We start from the raw sequence: 17,595 nt of genomic DNA, 5'->3' as shown, positions 1-17,595 counted from the left end.
CTCAACTTTTGTGCATTCGATGCGCATGCATTCATTTTATTCGTTCTCTTTCATTCCCATCTTAACAATGTTGACTTGATCATGATTGTATGTATAGTTTTAGACTCGTCATAATAATACTAATACTAATAATATTACCATTCATATAATAATATTATGTTCTGTTGAAAATGTTTCTTCCTCTTCTTAAATACACTAGTCAATAATCAACGAGGAAAGGGTACACGAAACATCGTCGTATGCGGTACGCACTCATCATGAATGTATGACCTTCTTGCTTCACATGTTAGGGTGGGTGGGTGGAGGAAAGTTAGCGTCATAATATTGCTTAGTTTCTGAGTAGTTGTATTTAGCCTCTTCTCAGCCAGTTCAAATAAGGGTGGAACGGGTGGCACACGGGCAGTGTCATCCGGTGGTAATGCGGGAGTACCGACTGATCTGCCTTTATGGATTGTGAATAGGTTTACTCGCTTTCGGAGGAAGTTTGGGTGGGCTTGTGGGCAGGAGGGGAGCGGGTCTGCTGCCAGGTGAACAGGGTCCACCGCCACTACCATTATTGCCAGCAGGAGAAAAGTGGAAACGTGAATTATTAGTCGTATTATGCTCTGAAGCGCAACTAGTTAGTCCTCCAGCTAAACACACAGATTAAATTAAGTGAAATTAGACTCGTATGATCATCAATATTATAGAATATGCGCATTGTAAAGAGTTAATTGAGTCGCTCACCTCCTGTGCTCGGCGATTGTGACTGGGGTCCATTGGCAATCAGTCTTCTGTTTGGAGAATGTGGAGGAGGCAGTGGGAGTGGGTGGTTGACATGTAGCGGACTCAACTCGGAGTTCGTTGCGGCGGAATTTCTCCTCGGAATAGGTGGGTTGGGAGTGCGTGGAGACACTTTTCTCGGTGGTAACGGAGGTGGCATCTCTAAACTGTCGGCATTGGTCGCAGTACTTGGTACGTGAGGGGTTGTTATGGGTGTCAGAATTTGAGACACTCTTGCCGGCGAAATACTAGCAGTATCCCCCGTGGACTCTTGTCGATTTCGAGCCGGTCTGGGTGGCACTGGAGGTGGGGCTGGATAGGAAGATGACATTTGGGGATGTGGCACTGCAGGGAAGGAAAGAATGAAAACAGAAAGATTTAAATATGTAAATTGGAAGAACTATGATGTACATGACTGCTTACGATAAGCAACTCAAACGGCTTACCTGATCCAATGAGAACTGGAGCAAATATAGAAAAGTCGCCATAGTTGTCCTGGGGTGACGAGGTTGATGGGACGGATGATGGCGTTTTAGGCGTTCGTTGTGCTTGTGGCTGGGCAGACTCGAGGAGTGGGTCGGACGAGTCTGGGGTGAAATTTAGCGTGCGGCTGGAAGCAAGTGAGACGAGGGAATTTTGTGATAGGCTGGAAAATGGAAGGTGAAGAGGTCCAGGATGGTGCACTAGTAACAGAAGAAAATTAAATTATGCTACGTTGAATAATGAGAGCAAAACATGTTGCTCTCAATCGACACAACAATCAAAATCTTACTTCCAATTCTCCCATTTCTCTTGATTCCTGGAGACTTTAATGGCAAATCTGGCCATTTCCGAGGCTATAAACAAGACAGATGAAAAGTAATTAAGCTTAATAGATTTGTGTACTTTTGGTCTTTGCTTTTGTGATCGTCTTTTTGAAATCTTACAAATTTGGGCGGCCCTTTGGCTCCTCTTGGTTCAATTTCCAATGACTTTTCGTAGAGATAGTTTGCAATTTCATATTCGGAAAAGTCCGGAGGGAAAGGTTGGAGCCGTTCGATGTATTCACGTATTTTTGGCTCTACAGAGTGACAGTAGTGAGAGTACTGGAATTGGCGAATCTCACTTGTGATCTCGGCAACTTTCCTTCTCTTCCCAAAATTTATGAGTTCCGGTGAATTTGGGAGAAAATCAAGATTACCTTCCTCAATGTGCAATATGTTGGTCAGGTACATTCCTACAGTCAGAATTATTCACTAGAGTCAAGCCAAAAGTCTATGCATATATTATTTGGGAGTCGTACCAAAAAAAGGAACACAGGGTGGATTGATCGAACGTAGACGCTCCTGGTACTTTTTGTAATGATCGTTCTGCAGTTCTGTTGAGAAAATATAAAGTTAAAAGTCAAGTCAAAATATAAAGTTGCCGAGATTACACGAAATACATTTTTGAACTGAACAGATCAAACCACAACAAATAAAAATTTACATTTACCTTGGGCATCCTCTAGAGCTTTCAACAATCTTGCTGAAACTGACTGCATCATACAAGAAAAATTAGACGTTAAAAAATGATCGTTTTTTAAGCATTGACACCTTATTACATATCTGCCGTGGTGGTTACCTGGAATGTGAAGCTGAGTCTGTGTACGGAAGCCGAACCCATGGCACTCACAACGGCTAGGACACCATTAAAGTTGTTAAGTTCTTGCATCATCACAATCATCACTTCAAGAATCCGGGACACGACAGCGACCCTCTCATCAATATTTTCCGTGTCGACGATCGTTTTTTCAAACCATCGAGTTACGCTGGTCGTATGTTTGATCATTTTTAAGAGATTTGGACTCTGTTGTTCCTTGTTCTTCTTGGTCCACACAGAGCCCACCAACTCTGACGGCTTGACGACCCGGTAATAGTCAAATTCGAGAAGAGATAATTGTCTGGCGAGCTCAATTGGGTGAAACTAGCGAGTTAATTAATTAATTAACCAATTAATAATCCAAAGTATTCTGATCCACCTCTATTTACATACCGTCAAAATATTCCACTCGCTAACGGGACATCGAATATGGTACTCGATGGGTGGGGGTGACTTTACGGCCGATAGATTTCGGTCACATTCAGAGTTGACACTCTCCACCTGAAAAGAGGAGCATGCTTATTTTTGAATACGTCGTTTTTATTAAGGGGGTCCATAAATTACGTAACGCAAAAAATCGCGATTTTCTAGATCTCTCCCCCCTTTAACATGTGTAACATAGGAACGATATCATTGGAGCCTTAGACCCCCACCCCCTACCACCTCTCGCGTTACGTAATTTATTGACTGTCCCCTAACGCCGGGTTGAAACTAATCTAAATTAGTTTTGTTTGTGCGTGTAAATGTAAACTCACAGCTTTTCTTAGGCATCTCCTGACAGATTCAAAAATGCAGTTCTTGCCCCTTCCCTCATCCGCCGTCTCAAGAAAGGCTTCCAGAGCACTCTGCAGGGTCGGGTCGCGCTCAAAGTCATAAAAATGGTGCATTACCCATTGCTTAATTACGTTGAGCACCCTGCATTCGAGTTAATTCATTTATATTAATGGTACATGACCATCCAATTTATGATCCAGTCATCAACATTGGCAATGAACTAACAAAATTTGTTGGGTAACAACAGTGTACCTGAGTTGGATATGCCTCGAGTACTCTTTTCGAAATCTCTTCAGCATCTCTCGTGCATGGATTGACTCTGCATCTTGTGGAGGAACTTGAGGATCAGGAATGTTGAACCGCTCGATAAGTAGTTCTAGAAATTCATGAGGTGAACAGAAGCTGCGGTACGTGGTGAGGAAGGTGTTGACAAAGCTGGGGTCAGAGTATTGATGATGGGTCAACCGTTCTACCAACTTGAGGAGTGTGGCACCCTGAAGAGCAAAACAATGTCAAAATACATGTCACAATGTTTCGTCAATTTCTTTACTTAAAAGTCCAATAATTGTTCACCTTGATGATGAAATGATTTCCGTTATCCTTATCAAACACGATATTTTTCTCAGAGTCTGGGACAGCAAAACGATATTTATCAGAGGGTGGCAATTTGAGGGGATGTTTCTTCTCCTCGTCCGATAAAATTCGGTCCAAGAGTCGATCCAACATGCTAATATAATATTAAAAAGACAAAAAAATATAGAACCCAGAGCTCCAAATTGGAATTACTAGCATATAATCCATAATAAATGGAGAGTAAATACGAGTGAATATTTTTATGGTACCTTTTAGTTGTCAGCATGACAAGAATGGCCATCCAATTCCTCTTTTCGTCATGCGTCCGACAAGAAAGTAGGATGGGTTGTTGGTCACGTGGTGCCACTTCAAACAGGTTTTTCCACTCGTCCCCATCCTCCTTATCGTGGACTTCCACTCTGGACAGATAGAACGCTTCTTTCAGGCGGAGATCAAAGTGACCACCCCCACCACCCGTCACCATCGTGGCTCGACTCCGTGGGTTGGGTTTGCACAGGAAAATGCAGCCATCAAAGAGGAAGGCGTAACGTTCGGAGGCTCTTCGACCAGAACTTATTTTGAGCAGTTCGCCCTCTGTACAACAACAACAACAAAAGGAGAACGAATGTATACATGATTTCATGGGGTTACAACAACCAGGTTATCGCCTCCTCACCACAAAAGAATTCGTTAAAGTAGCCGAGCCCCATCGAATCCACAAACCCTTCCACGAGTTTCTTGAGCTCAGCCACTTTTTGATGAGCGAACTGCTTATTTCCTTTCCCAGAGGTGCGTATCGTCATGTCACTACAAAAAGAATGAAAGTCAAACTCCTTTCTTAAAGTGTGTAAGGTAACAAGAAGAGTGTGGTCAAGAAGAGAAGCATATATGTCATACCCAGGAAGTCCAGGTTTTTTTGGAATGTTCAAGTTGGCCATGGAGGACTGGAGAGGGGTTAGAATGCTGTCCGTTTGGAGCAAATCAGTCTTATCCTTCTCAGACGGGGAGAGGCCGTACAATAGCTGCAAGTCAAATATTGCATATATAGTCTTTTCAGCTGGACAATTTAAAGAATATGTGGCCAATGAACATTATGTACAAATATATATATATATTAATGGCGTCAAAACCTTAATCAAGTCAAAGTATTGAGTACAGTGGTGGAAAGGTTCGAGGAGGAGTTTGGGGAAGTAGAACTTGACGGCATCCACATAGCCTCGCCCTGCCGTAGACACCCTCTTTTCCACGTCCGGCCGGCTCAGCAGCTCCTACAAGTCAAATGCAATGGTAAAATATTACATTCTTTTGGGTTAATAAATAATAAGTAACCTCCAACATTCGACGACAGTCTTCATCGTAGGTCTCGGCGTAGCGGTCGTACACGTCAAAATCCAAATTTTCTGCGAGTTCTAGAAAACAGTTCCCAACGGGTGGCACTTGATGGGGCTCAGTCATCTCGATTGTATCCTCCACTGAGATTGTAAAAACGAGATTGTAGTTCAGGGAAATTAAATTTAGTGTGGTTTTTAGTATATGAAAATCGAAGATGGAATAAATTGATTGAAATTTACCTTGCGACACGAGCGTCAAACTTAGCTCCGTAATGTCCTCAATGGACTGGAATACGAGCTCCAGGTTCTGACACGTAATTCAATTCATTGTTTAATTCGTTGTTTAATAAGTACTTATGATGGTTATCATCATATACCTCGTTCTCCTTTTCTAACTTATCCGCTAGTTGTTCCCTAAATACTTTGATCAGCATTTGGAGGTCCCTCAAATATTGTCGTTCTGACTGAAGAAGGTCTTCCACGACCTGCGAACAAAATATTATATAAAAATAATGGACGTAATGCACTAAAGTCGTAATATACTTTAGTAATAATTATTAGGTTTATGGGTTGCTTGCTTCGTTGTAGGTGAGTGAGCTGGTAGGAATGGTCTCCTCCTCGGTCGCACCCCCACTCAAACTATCTCCTAACTTGAAAAGATCACACAGAACTTTATCACAACACACGGCAGCCTTAATGTCCTGCATCGAAAACTCTCCCCTTCTCGAGTGTTTAACATAATTTCCAACCAAGTGGAGCACGTCTGCCGCAATGTACTCCAGCACTGCCGCAATGTAGAGCGATATGCTGTGGTCCAGCTTGGACGCCATGGTTGCTTCCTTCAAGAGAGGGTGAATCTTATCCATTGGGAAGACGATCCCACAACCCGGCCACGCTCCCACGTCCAAAGTCGAAGACGAGGAGGTCAACGAGTTCTTGCCACTGTGACCACTATTTCCACCAGTGTTAGTGGCCTTTTTGTTTCCACCGTGATTTTGCTTACTCCGATCCACGGTTTTCTGCGCTTCTTCCATCGCCCACTCGTCCACAGGATGGGGGAATATTTTCTTTACTCTGTCCTGCACGTCGTTCAATTTGTGGGGATAAGGTCGGGAGCAAATCATGCCCAGGAGTTGGAGGAGAAGGCGCTCAACATACTCGAGCGCGTCATCCTTGGCTTTCATGGCCGTCGAGGTTTGTGCGAGGACGCGGCGGAGGCCGGGGATGAAAAGACCACGCCAACGGGAGTCCCCAGCAGTGGATGAGAAGGAAAGGTTATGCAAGTCCAGGCTGGAATGGGACAGGAGGTCGGCGGTGGACGCGGCAGGGAACATTGTGGAGGAGGAGGCAGCAATAACTTGGTAGTTACGAGGTGGAGATGGTTGGACAGGTAGGCAGAAGATATTAAAGAGGGGGTAGGTTAAGGTAAGGGTGGTCTCCGTCCAATCTCCTCCGTCTGGTGCAGTAGAAGGGCTGACGACCCACTGCTGCTGCTACTATTATTACTTCCACCACCACCACCACAAAGACATATTAATGGCGACGACGACGACGACGACGACGACGAAAATGTTCCAAAACAAACAAACGAGAAGGGTGAGGAGGGGTTTATCACCATTCTTCCTATTCCTATCGGGATGATTGGATTGTTATAAATAGTAGTATAATAATGTGTAGTAGTGTTGCAGTAGTAGTGGTTGGTTTAGTAGATGGGTGGGTGTGGTTCTTTGTCACCTCAGCTGGCCACACACACTGATCTCTCAAGTCAGTAGTGGAGTCCTCCAACTAATAAACTTGAGAAATACAGTACACATATACACACAGAGTACACATGCAGTTGGTTGAGCTGCTCTCAACTCGCCAATAAAAATAACGTCAGTGAGACGAGGTTTGTTTGCTTGTCCTTGCTCCGACTTGCATGAATATACTACGGGGAATGGATTTCAATAAACAGCATTAATTAAGAGAGCCCCCATCAATCAAAATCGTAGTGGAGCGACCCTTGAAGTCGATGGCGGTGGTCGTATTCCCAAGGTCGAGTTGGAAGGGGGAGGTCCTCTCATCGCAAGTCGCCTGAATGGTCAGCGTCTCTTGTTCCCCATATCCGGCCCACTTTTTGACCATGTAGTTGGCATAACTTGTCAGCTAATGATGTTTAGGTCAGTAACACGACACAGTTGGGGCTGATAATAAATGGCATACGTACAGGTCACATGCATGCGAGATGTTGACATTCAAGTATCCAGTCATTCTTAAGTAATCTTAAGCCGTTTTGCAAATCATTAAAGTATGCTCATTTACTAAACTGATCCGTAACTTTAGAAAAGAATTGTCAACAATATGAAATGATGGGTAGGTAAATAATAACGGTGCGGTACGGACGCCTAGATTATTGAGGTACTAGTAGTATGTTACATTTATTAATACAAATCACGAAATTACTCCATGTACATCTATAATCTATGGACGAGAAGCATTTTATCTGGTCATTGCATCGTAAGGATTATCTCAAATTGATAATAGCATAAGGGGCCGTCCATAAATTACGTAACGCAAAAATCGCGATTTTCTAGACCCCCCTCCCCCCCTTTAACATGTGTAACATAGGCACGATATCATTGGAGCCTTAGACCCCCCCTCCCCCCCTCTTGCGTTACGTAATTTATGGACGGCGCCTAATTATGTTATTGTCATGAATTGCTGACTTTGGTTTCTTTATTTATTCTCAAAAAAACGTCAGGTTCGTGGAAAGGGAAAGATGGCGCCCGGGGTCCGCCAAACTGCTCCTCGCTTCGTTCCTGCTCAACTGGATTTGGTTGGACTCCGGTTTGTTTCGCTCCACACTACAAACAACGACTGCTATCCACACTTACTTTTTAGTATAGTAGTCAGTAATGCATTAAGTGAGTCTACCCTTCACAACAATCAACTTCAGGCAGTCGTAGTGAAAGAAAGGGTCCCATCACCCAAATCCCAACCACCTCTGCTCGTCAGCTCAAAAAAGAAATAATCATCCCCACGGAAGACAGCACAGGTCGTCAAGTTCAAACTTTTTGGTCACAAAAACGTGGACGACGTACCACTTAACGAATTTATATCTACCTTTCAACCGTTTTTGGCAGTTGGTTGACAAAAAAAATCCAACTTTATTTCTTAGTATTCTCGAGTCCTGTTTATCTATAAAAAAATAAAACGTGCCCAATCTTTCTCAACTGAGCGCTGCGCTGGCCGTTCCGCGTCCCTCGTATCATCGTGGCGCTTCTGGTTTTTCGTGACATGATGGACCTTGGTTCTGAAGTGATCACTGAGGTTGAAATCCAACCACAAATGGAAGAGGTTGAAATTGAGTCGGAAGCGTTTGAGGATGAAGATGAAGAGGAAGAAGAAATCGACGAAGAGGAAGAAGATGAAGATCAGGACGACGAAGACGAGGAAGAACAGCAACAACACTCTATTCACATCGAAGAGGAGGATATGGGAGCCCTTGTTTCTGATGACGAAGTTCTTCTCCAAGCTCAGGAGGAAATTGTGGGATATGATGATCCAAATATGGATCTTGTCGACTCTGAACTTCTCATCGACCCTCCGGGTGGACCGTCTTCCTCTACGTCCTCCTCATCATCATCCGCTACAGCCTTTCGTCATCATAATCACCATCATCATCATCTCAAAAAAATGACACCGACACGGAAACTTTATCACAATTCTCTCAATAGGTATAAAAAAACTCAACACACTGACACTCGATCACTAGTAGAAAAATATTAACATTTAAAGTGTATTGTATTCTAAAACCTTGAAAAGCTTATAATTTGTTATGTTTACAGACGTCGCCCCCACCTACATGGTCGTGGTGGCGAATTGCTTCGCGATCCTCTGGGCCCTGGAACCACGCTCACTATTGCGGCTGCGGGCTCGGCTCCACCCACTTCACACAACAAAACAAAACGCTGGGAACCCAAACAAGTGCAAATACGAACATTGGAAGGAGAATTTTCCGTCACGATGTGGGCATCAGGTGCAGATGATGGTCAGTTCCTGATTTTGTTTTTGTTGAATACTTGATTCGACAGAGTAATACATTTAAGTATTACACTTGCATGGTCCTCAATCATCTCATCTATGTAATTATAATTTATGGCGTAGTCCTCTCCGAATCATGTAAAGATCATATCGCATTGCATTTTTTCTATTTTCTGTTTCTGGGTGCAAATCAGGCTGTAGTTTATCTGTTCATTTGAAAGTACTCGACTTGGAGAAGGTGGATCCTTGAAGATCATGCTGGATCCTTTGTTTTGAGTTATGTTGGGTCAGCAGCCAGGCTTATAGCTACTAGCTAGACCGACCTGATGATGTTGTAGACAGTTTGTATATCTCTAAATCCCTACAAAAGACGTTTGAATCTCTCTTATATATAAGCTGATTGTGGTATAGTATTTTTTTGGCTTTTCGTTCGTTGGTTGGCTGACTGGAGGGAGCCGGCTGACGTCACCCATATAGAAAAGAACACACCACCACCATACTCACTCACTTTACTTACTGCACCACAATAACAAACAACACTACTGACTTGGCTACATAAGCGACGACAACTTGTTCACTTACCTGCTTGTCCCCAAATTGTTCTGCCCCCACTGTGTCCAAAAGTGTTGGTGTTTAATTGGAGCAAGAATTAATTCCACTGGGGAGCTGTGTCTGTCGTGTCTGTGCTGGTGGATAAGGTCAGCCATTGTGGAAAATGGATGCTGGGCTGTGCTGCATAGTTATGGCGGATCTTCCTCCATGTTGGCCGACTCCATTATTTTCAATCCGCAAAACCACTAGCTAGAGTCGTATTTATTGACTTCAGTTTAATTAGTTGCTTCATACATAACACGATTTATATAATTCGTCAATACTGATTATTAAGGCCTGACTCAGTTACCATAATGGGGTAAGCATAACAAAACAACAATAACGTGATTTCAAAATAATATATTAGTAATGAATCTAATAAATTAATAGTAGGCGCTTATTATTACATTAATCAAATTAATACATGGTTTGAAAATGTTTATAGGTATTAACATGTATTAATTAATATATTTTGCAGACCCTCTCGTAATGAAACAAGAGCTTGGAGACGAGTTGATCCAGGAGGAAGTAGGTGGGCAAGACGCCGACCCGGACTTTACAGGTTTGTTAGTAAATTTAAAAAAATCGACAATGAGAAATATATTTGTATATCGAGAGGTTAGACTAATGAAATTTTACATTTTTTCAAATCCAGAGTACATGACGGGGAGAAAGACGATCCCACCGCAAGGCATCCCAGGCTTGGACCTTTCTGATCCGAAACAACTGGCCGAATTTGCTCGCCTCAAGCCCAAGAAGCCTGCGGATGATGTTGCCCGAACTATTGCCTGTCCTCACAAGGGATGTACCAAAATGTTTCGAGGTAACGTTTTATTTGTAACATTGAACACCGATATTGTTTGTTATTCACTATATATGTCATGATATTAAATATTGAAATGTAGATAACTCGGCCATGAGGAAGCATCTTCACACTCACGGACCTCGCGTGCATGTGTGCGCCGAGTGTGGGAAGGCATTTGTCGAATCGTCAAAATTAAAGAGACACCAACTCGTACACACTGGAGAAAAACCATTTCAGGTTAGAAAACATTACATATATATATACTACTTGAACATCATCAGTAATTTTCGTGATGCCCGATGATCCCGACTTCATTAATATTTTTTGTTTAAATTCCAGTGCACCTTTGAGGGGTGTGGGAAACGGTTTTCGCTAGACTTTAATCTACGCACTCATGTGAGAATTCATACAGGAGACAGGCCTTACGTTTGCCCTTTCGACGGGTGCAATAAAAAATTTGCACAGTCCACAAATCTTAAATCTCACATCCTCACTCATGCGAAAGCAAAGTGAGTCTTGTTAATATCTCTCAACAATGCCAAATATTTAAGCTAAAGCTAATATCTATTTACTTATCTACTCCGTAGGTCGAGGAATAACTTTATGCGCCAAATGCAGAACATGCCCAACGAAGTCCTAAACGAGCCGCAATACGTTCAAGTGGAAGTAAGTACAGTTGAAGAAGCATAAATTGTACTAATTACTACTTGCGAAAGCCACAAAAATTCTGATAACTAAATGAATGAACAACTGAATAATTTTGTGTGCTTGTATTTATAATTTAAATAATGTATTCATTAAATTGTTTTCCAGGTTGGAGCGGATGACCAGCAATTTATTGTGTATACGGACTGAAACACACTTTGTACCTAATTATCATCATTCTCTCATCAGCCAGCTACATATATATGTATCAGCGTCTTCTCCTTCTTGAAACACTCTAAACAAATAATCCATCTTTTTACACGATAATAAATAATGGCGACGGACACATGATTTTTCATCAGCTGTTGTTATCGAATAATAATATATTATTTAGTTCGTTATTATTATTACTAGATAGTGATGATGATAGTCTTGGTAGTAGCAATATTGTAGCAGTGACTTAACTTGGCTGATTTAGTGATTTTAGTTGGAAAGCAAGGGTTTTAATTGTATCCATTGACGAGCAAGTTCTTTTGTGATTGGTTATTACTATTGAGATAAATATTCCGATGATTTTGATGAGTTATCATGATTCGTTCTGCTATGTTTTCTTCTAAATTATAACAAATTATGTATATCACTATTTCGTAGTCCTTCTTTGCTTGTTCGTTATGTTCTTATAATGTAAAAATGTCCCCGAAATTTATAAAATGTGTTACTACATAGAGAGATCAAATCACATGTGTAGAATTAACAATTGTCACCAGTGTCACGATACATACGACGAAAGTATATGTGGAAGAGGCAGATGAGTATGAATAAATTTGTGGGTTTGTTGTAAAAGAAATTGCTTTTGAAATTGATCTTGATCTCGCCGGACTATCCACTTGGTTTGAGTACACAGCGGGCGGTTGCTTTTTGCGCCGCCTTCTCCAAATTCCCATCTACCCATTCCAAGTGCTGTGATAGCGCCTGGGCCCTCTTTGCAGCCGTCTTCTCTCGTCGAAACGCTTGCAAATCTCGCCCAACATTTTTAGACCTGACCTAAATATATCCATCAATTATATGTTTAATACTACGTAACACAAAATCATTCTCTTCAAAATAATGAGTGTTATTTCTGTGGCGCGTGGTACACATACCTGAATGGCCGTGAGTTCTCTCTCCCTTTGGTACACGTCACGAGCTAGGTCCTTTTTGTGTACTTCGAGTTCAAAGTGTTGCATGGCCCTCTTCCGCGTAGTGAAATCTTGGAGAAGGTGTGTCTTCTCTACCACATTAGCCCCCAGCAGGAAGAACTTGTTCTTGTTGAGCAGGTTGGTGTAGCGCCACATGGCCGACCTGGCCGCCACAGCCCCACGACCAACTTCATCCTCTAGCGCCTTCATCCCCTTTGCTCGCTCCGCCTCGGCGGCCGACTTCCTCAATAACAGTCGCCGTCCCCGTTCCGCACTCTTCATCCGACCCCTGCAACACGACCACCAAAGGAACAAGCAATAAATAGATAGGCACACTCAAGGGGACAATAGCTTCATATATTTTTTTGTACCCCAACTTGTCACCCTGTTCCTCCACCTCCCTTTCCTTCCTTTGGAGTGTCTGGTACAGTTGACGGTTTTCCCCCAGTCTGGGCTCATAGTCAGCAATGCTGTAACCAAGCCTGGCCAGCCCCTGGTTCGTCTTTCCCTTCAAAACCCTCTGAAGGAGAGCGAGGTTGAGCTTAGCCCTGTAGTGACGCATGAGCTGGATCATGAGCGAGACATGGGCGGTGTGAAGCTGGTCACCAAACCCACCCACATCCCTCCTAAAGCCTCGCATCTCCCCCGCTGAGAAATTGGGCTGGGTGAGGACAAAGTCTCTAAACCCTTGAAATAGTTCCGCCAACGCCTCCCCATTCCTTCGCTCCATCTCCCTCCAAGTGGTGAGCTTCAGTTTGAGCGACATTTGGTGGGCGCGCTCTGCTTCGGACTTCCGTTCCAAGAGCGTGAAGAGTCGAGCAGTTACCTGAGCCCAGTCTTCTGCCGCCTGTTGGGCTGGTGGGAGTGGGGGTTGGGACGGTTTCGCCGCCTCCCTCGCCTTCTTGCTCCGCTTGTTCTCCAGGTTAAGGAGGGCTTCCCAGCTGGCGGACCCCTGTTGCTGACTGGCGAGGAGGGAGCGTGCACTCACCCGACGGGGAACCCTTCCACCAGGCATCGTGGAGTCGTCAAACCAGCGTGGTTTACGAAATCGAGCGAAGCGTTTGGTTGCCTTGACTTGTCCGTTGCAGAGGACAGAGGGTTTCTTGTCAACTTTTGCCAGAATATGGGAGGCTGATGAGGTTGCAAGTCGACCCTGGCCAGCCACACTCCTTCTGCTGCTAGTGCCACGTCCTACACCACCCCCACCTACATTAGACGATCATTTTATAATAGTCGTTCTTCTTTCTTATAGAATAACCAATTAAATCATGGTAATGATTGAATTTGCGAAGTATGTATGCTCGTACGGAGAGTGGCTCGTGGTGGTCCAAACTGATAATGAGGATCGAATTTTTGTAGTTTTCTAGAGGAGATGGGTACTCTGGGTTTCCGTTTGGGCTTAATCTGTTTCTGCTGATCCCTTCCCTTTACGACTAAAGGCAGAAGGACTCTCCTACTCGCAACAGGAACATCCGGATGACCCATTGTAATTTCCCTCCCCTTCCGAACAACCTGCAAATTTAATAGACACCCACGTTATAGATTAGACAGTGACCATAATAAATGAATATCAGTGAACTACATGTATATCTATGGTCTCACACCCTGATGACCTCCTCTCCGTCAACCCCCACCTCGACATCCTCTTTCCAGTTCCTTGTTTTGCTCCTCAATACCCTTTGAAACAGGGCGCCGTGAATGTTGACTACTTTGAGCTCCACTTTACGCAAAAAAGAAGGTGCCCTGGGATGGGGGCGCTCCAATTGACGAGCTCTCTTCAACATCCCACGATCAGGTCCACGCTTCAGGTCCGGAGGGGGTCTCGTGTCTCTGAACAACTCGTACGGAGTCCGAGCCTTCTTGGTTAACATTAGGTTGACCTCCCCGTCCCTATGGTGGTGATGATGATGGTGGTGGTGGTGGGTGTGACGGTGATGATGGTGACTCTTGGACCTTGCTTTGCCGGTCGAGCGACCATAGTTGTTATCTCCACCGGCAGCCTCCTTGATTAGTTTTTTTCTGAGACAAAGTCGGGTCAAGTAATCGCCAATGTAGAGATTGTGCTTGGCCAGGACACGGACGCGTCTCATGAGTTCGAGATAGACGAGAATGTACTCTTCTTTGTCAAACGTGTCAATGCTCAACTCTCGAGCTCGCAATTCCAGAGTGGCTTCGTCCAAGGGCTCTTCAATTGGGGTTGTCCCAAGGTCTTCGTCCTCTTCGTCTTCATCCTCCTCCTCCTCGTCGTCACCCTCCTCCTCGCTCTCTCCCTCAGAGTCTGCCCATTCATAGTTACAGATAAATAAATACATAGACTATCACAGATTTACAACCATAACCATACAGAAGATCTTATAAAAGTTACCTTCTTCTTCGTCTACCAAGTCACCCTCATCTTCCTCCTCCTCTCCTCGGTCCAACTGTTCATCCCCCAGAGCATTGTCCCGATCGTAATCCGTGTCATCCAAGAGGTCGTCATCATAGTCGAAATAGTCGAGGTCATTGTCGTGATCAGCATCCAAGTCTACATCCTGATCGTCATTGTTGTCAGTTTGTTGGCTGGGTTTCCTTCGAGGATGGGGGCGTGGTTCTTCTTCTTCGACAGTCTCAATCTCTTGTTCCTCATCTTTTACTGAAACCTCGTCCTCTTCTTGATCTTCAATTTCCTCTGCTATATCCTCCTCTGCTGTAATCAACTCCTCCTCGTCGTCTGGATATTCTAATTCTTCCTCCTCCTCCTCTTCGTCCGCTTCCAGCAGTAATTCTACATGATCTTCGTCGCCTTCACCATCAATGGTCACATCCTCTTCACCTTCGTCCTCCGCCACGATCTCCATACTAGGCGTCTCCATATTGTATTTTATCCTGTTGTAGTAAGAATTACATTGACGCAGCCAAAAATCATAAGCTTTTGTGCATCTTAGCCACAGGACCTACATAAATACCTTTCCACAAAAATCTGTACTAGCAAATACTGTCTTCCACAAAAAAACTCGCAATTCCTTGCAAAATTTTCGAAAAGATTATCATGATTGCTAGGCTTAAAGTGTACCTTGGTAACGCTTACGTCAAGTGTGCATGTTGTACGTGGGATAAGTCTCTTATGTGAGAATATAAACCGAGTCCGGATGCATGTATTTATCAATCCCTACTCGTTTCGAGTCACCCACAACTAGAGATGGGATTCGGTTTAGAAACATATTTGTTATATAAAAAAACATATTTGCTCGGACTCTGGTGACAAAGTGTCGAATAGTCTTGTGCGGAAGGAATCAATTGTTGTACCATTTCACGAGTGTCCGATCGATGAATCCGGCTTGTTATCAGAACTTGCTATTATTATAGGTAATAAAATATTTGACGAGTTAGTAGGGGCTTAATTTTGAAATGTTCTGTTATCTTTTCACTTTTTATTAGTTTTCAACGAGTCGTTTGTTCATCATCATTTTCGTGTACATATTTATAAAAGAATCTTAGCTTCGTCAACGTCTTCTTCCTCTCTCTCTTAGCAGGTCTTTCATTGTGTTCACAGGAATAAAGAACGACTTAAACAGTTAATGCTGGTGTCCTGCCGTGAGCAGGAGAGGTATAACCGCACCCAGCACCAGACCAAACAGCTCTTTCCGACTATATCCATGCTGGGAATCTTTGGTAACTTCCGGAAGCACGTGTACCGTTGCGACGTAGAGAAAAGTCCCTGCAGAAAATAACATGGCCATCGACGTGGCATGCATAGTTCCACCACCGCCGCTATCTCCTTCCTGAAATCCAATTAAACTATTTTGAGACGATTTATTACAACAGGGCGATCAGATTTACAACATACCGGGGAGATGCACATGTACGTCACAATGGCTGCGACTGGGGCAGCAAAGGAGAAAAGGGCGAGGTGCTTTCGGATCCGCTTTCTGTCAAGCCCCTCGTGGAGAAGAAAAGTGACCAGACCAAAGGCTGCAGGAGCCTAGAGAATAATGTATTAATTTGAATATTGAAAATCACTTCATGGGGTATGCCACCACTTTTTATCGCTTTTATAAAAGTAATTTCTCACTTTGTGGAGCATGATGGCAAAAAAGACAATCATTTCAACCTCGGTATGCGACGTGGTTGCGGCAGCACCCAGAGCGATGCCGTCAGCTGTGGATTAAAAAACAAAATATTCAATGTTTGAAATAGTTTGAATCCATTGTTCATAAAGATTGGTGTTGCCCTACCTGCGGCATGAACCACCAAACCCAACGTGGCTGTAAAGCTCTTCTTGGCGTGGGACAAAGATGAGGAGGACTCTAAATCACCTCCTCCCCTGCTGGACGAGGCTGAACGACTACATTGGTCCACCAGGAGCATAAATATGAATCCAAGAACTAGTGCCAAGCCTACAGAGGAGAGCGCTTCAGCTTCAGAGGATTCACCACTGTGTGCATGACCTTGTTCATGGGGTGGATCGTACATTTTGGCTGGAACACCCAGCACTCCTCCAGCGATGGAGGAAGGGGATGAGGACACTTTGAGAACAGACTGTTCAAAGGGGTCACTGTGCTGATGGTGCCGGGCAGGGGTGTTGTGCTGGGCAAGAATCAGGGTGTGGATCCCTTCAGGAATAATTACGGCAAGTGCAGTGCCGACCAGCAGTCCTGCACCCACAATGGAGACGAAGTGAACCTTCTCCTAGAATCAAGGATACAATTATAAATCAATCAATTATTAAGCAGAAGGACTGATAATCAGATTCTGATTATTCTTAAGGACTCTTAAGAGAAGCGAGACTCTCGTAACAATTTGACATTAATTCATCATTAAAATCATTTGAACAGGGGTAGTCAGTCCATTAACTTGAATTTATCAGAATGGCGAGTTGGTTGGTGGGTATGGTATGGTACTGTTATTCCATTTTCCATTGATCAATGGAATAAGTAAAATCAAGGTCTCACGTACCTCTGACAGCGTCATCACAATTGGAATGGATCCTGCAATAAAGCTCCCCAGCAACATGACCCCCGATAACATAATCAACCCTACGCCCCCGTCCATACTTGTTGGAGTGCACCGGAAGGGAGAAGGTATCAAGTAGACGGGTCAATTTAAAGGTCAACTAATAAGAATATAATCCCCTGCACTCATCCCTTCCCCTTATAAGTTAAAAAACTTATCACTGGCTGGTGGCTTATATTCAAAAGACGATAATATTATTTACCGTGAGACTGATTATTAGAAAGTTTTCAAAGTTGTAAATATTTAGCAACTCTGACGAGTGATGGAATGCGCCTTGCTGTTCGCCTACTCTGAAAGCAGG

The 17,595-nt window shown here is 43.6% G+C and overlaps 4 protein-coding genes across 5 annotated transcripts; 1 reads left to right on the top strand and 3 right to left on the bottom strand.

Moving 5' to 3' along the window:
* Window position 1: 1 nt before the first annotated feature.
* LOC110859192 (protein son of sevenless) lies at window positions 2-7,358 on the bottom strand. The gene is made up of 20 exons (XM_022108071.2): window positions 5,639-7,358; window positions 5,438-5,545; window positions 5,301-5,367; window positions 5,059-5,201; window positions 4,860-4,997; window positions 4,627-4,751; window positions 4,406-4,536; window positions 3,999-4,323; window positions 3,730-3,883; window positions 3,409-3,650; window positions 3,138-3,297; window positions 2,776-2,883; window positions 2,365-2,706; window positions 2,236-2,278; window positions 2,045-2,119; window positions 1,689-1,978; window positions 1,535-1,598; window positions 1,209-1,445; window positions 727-1,107; window positions 2-632 (listed from the first exon to the last, which is right to left on the bottom strand). The coding sequence occupies exons 1-20, from the start codon at window positions 6,392-6,394 to the stop codon at window positions 445-447; spliced, it is 4,077 nt and encodes a 1,358-aa protein (XP_021963763.1). The 5' UTR covers window positions 6,395-7,358; the 3' UTR covers window positions 2-444.
* A 548-nt stretch (window positions 7,359-7,906) lies between these two features.
* On the top strand, window positions 7,907-11,971 carry LOC110859286 (transcriptional repressor protein YY1). The gene is made up of 8 exons (XM_022108204.2): window positions 7,907-8,776; window positions 8,888-9,090; window positions 10,153-10,236; window positions 10,330-10,497; window positions 10,580-10,716; window positions 10,819-10,988; window positions 11,067-11,145; window positions 11,293-11,971. Exons 1-8 carry the CDS (start codon window positions 8,337-8,339, stop codon window positions 11,332-11,334), a joined length of 1,323 nt encoding a protein of 440 aa, XP_021963896.1. The 5' UTR covers window positions 7,907-8,336; the 3' UTR covers window positions 11,335-11,971.
* On the bottom strand, window positions 11,727-15,696 carry LOC118438718. Of its 2 annotated transcripts, none has more exons than XM_035859371.1 (7): window positions 15,588-15,696; window positions 14,668-15,474; window positions 13,907-14,580; window positions 13,610-13,814; window positions 12,674-13,508; window positions 12,267-12,591; window positions 11,727-12,168 (listed from the first exon to the last, which is right to left on the bottom strand). In XM_035859371.1, the coding sequence occupies exons 2-7, from the start codon at window positions 15,152-15,154 to the stop codon at window positions 12,004-12,006; spliced, it is 2,691 nt and encodes an 896-aa protein (XP_035715264.1). In that variant the 5' UTR covers window positions 15,155-15,474; window positions 15,588-15,696; the 3' UTR covers window positions 11,727-12,003. The 2 variants fall into 2 exon arrangements, with proteins under 2 accessions (XP_035715264.1, XP_035715263.1); XM_035859370.1 differs by lacking the exon at window positions 15,588-15,696 and having other exon boundaries at window positions 14,668-15,167; window positions 15,355-15,552.
* Window positions 15,691-17,591, bottom strand: LOC110859214 (zinc transporter ZIP9). Its single transcript, XM_022108098.2, has 5 exons — window positions 17,238-17,591; window positions 16,517-16,970; window positions 16,354-16,439; window positions 16,129-16,263; window positions 15,691-16,063 (listed from the first exon to the last, which is right to left on the bottom strand). The coding sequence occupies exons 1-5, from the start codon at window positions 17,331-17,333 to the stop codon at window positions 15,857-15,859; spliced, it is 978 nt and encodes a 325-aa protein (XP_021963790.1). The 5' UTR covers window positions 17,334-17,591; the 3' UTR covers window positions 15,691-15,856.
* Between the last annotated feature and the right edge of the window lie 4 nt (window positions 17,592-17,595).

Source organism: Folsomia candida, unplaced genomic scaffold (genome assembly GCF_002217175.1).
Source record: "Folsomia candida strain VU population unplaced genomic scaffold, ASM221717v1 Fcan01_Sc025, whole genome shotgun sequence".
Lineage (NCBI taxonomy): Eukaryota > Metazoa > Arthropoda > Collembola > Entomobryomorpha > Isotomidae > Folsomia > Folsomia candida.
This window is presented reverse-complemented; position numbering and strand designations above follow the sequence as displayed.

Excerpts from the sequence above, each read along its gene's own strand:
- LOC110859286 (XM_022108204.2), top strand. The coding sequence starts at position 8,337 with ATGATGGACCTTGGTTCTGAAGTGATCACTGAGGTTGAAATCCAACCA. Across the intron at positions 10,498-10,579 it reads ATGTACCAAAATGTTTCGAG|ATAACTCGGCCATGAGGAAG; the intron begins GTAACGTTTTAT and ends ATTGAAATGTAG. Across the intron at positions 10,989-11,066 it reads CTCACTCATGCGAAAGCAAA|GTCGAGGAATAACTTTATGC; the intron begins GTGAGTCTTGTT and ends TCTACTCCGTAG.
- LOC110859214 (XM_022108098.2), bottom strand. The coding sequence starts at position 17,333 with ATGGACGGGGGCGTAGGGTTGATTATGTTATCGGGGGTCATGTTGCTG. Across the intron at positions 16,971-17,237 it reads TTGTGATGACGCTGTCAGAG|GAGAAGGTTCACTTCGTCTC; the intron begins GTACGTGAGACC and ends CCTTGATTCTAG. Across the intron at positions 16,064-16,128 it reads CGTACATGTGCATCTCCCCG|GAAGGAGATAGCGGCGGTGG; the intron begins GTATGTTGTAAA and ends ATTGGATTTCAG.
- LOC110859192 (XM_022108071.2), bottom strand. The coding sequence starts at position 6,394 with ATGTTCCCTGCCGCGTCCACCGCCGACCTCCTGTCCCATTCCAGCCTG. Across the intron at positions 2,884-3,137 it reads GGAGATGCCTAAGAAAAGCT|GTGGAGAGTGTCAACTCTGA; the intron begins GTGAGTTTACAT and ends TCCTCTTTTCAG. Across the intron at positions 1,599-1,688 it reads CCAAAGGGCCGCCCAAATTT|CCTCGGAAATGGCCAGATTT; the intron begins GTAAGATTTCAA and ends TCTTGTTTATAG.
- LOC118438718 (XM_035859371.1), bottom strand. The coding sequence starts at position 15,154 with ATGGAGACGCCTAGTATGGAGATCGTGGCGGAGGACGAAGGTGAAGAG. Across the intron at positions 13,815-13,906 it reads ACGGAGAGGAGGTCATCAGG|GTTGTTCGGAAGGGGAGGGA; the intron begins GTGTGAGACCAT and ends TTAAATTTGCAG. Across the intron at positions 13,509-13,609 it reads ACCACCACGAGCCACTCTCC|GTGGGGGTGGTGTAGGACGT; the intron begins GTACGAGCATAC and ends CGTCTAATGTAG.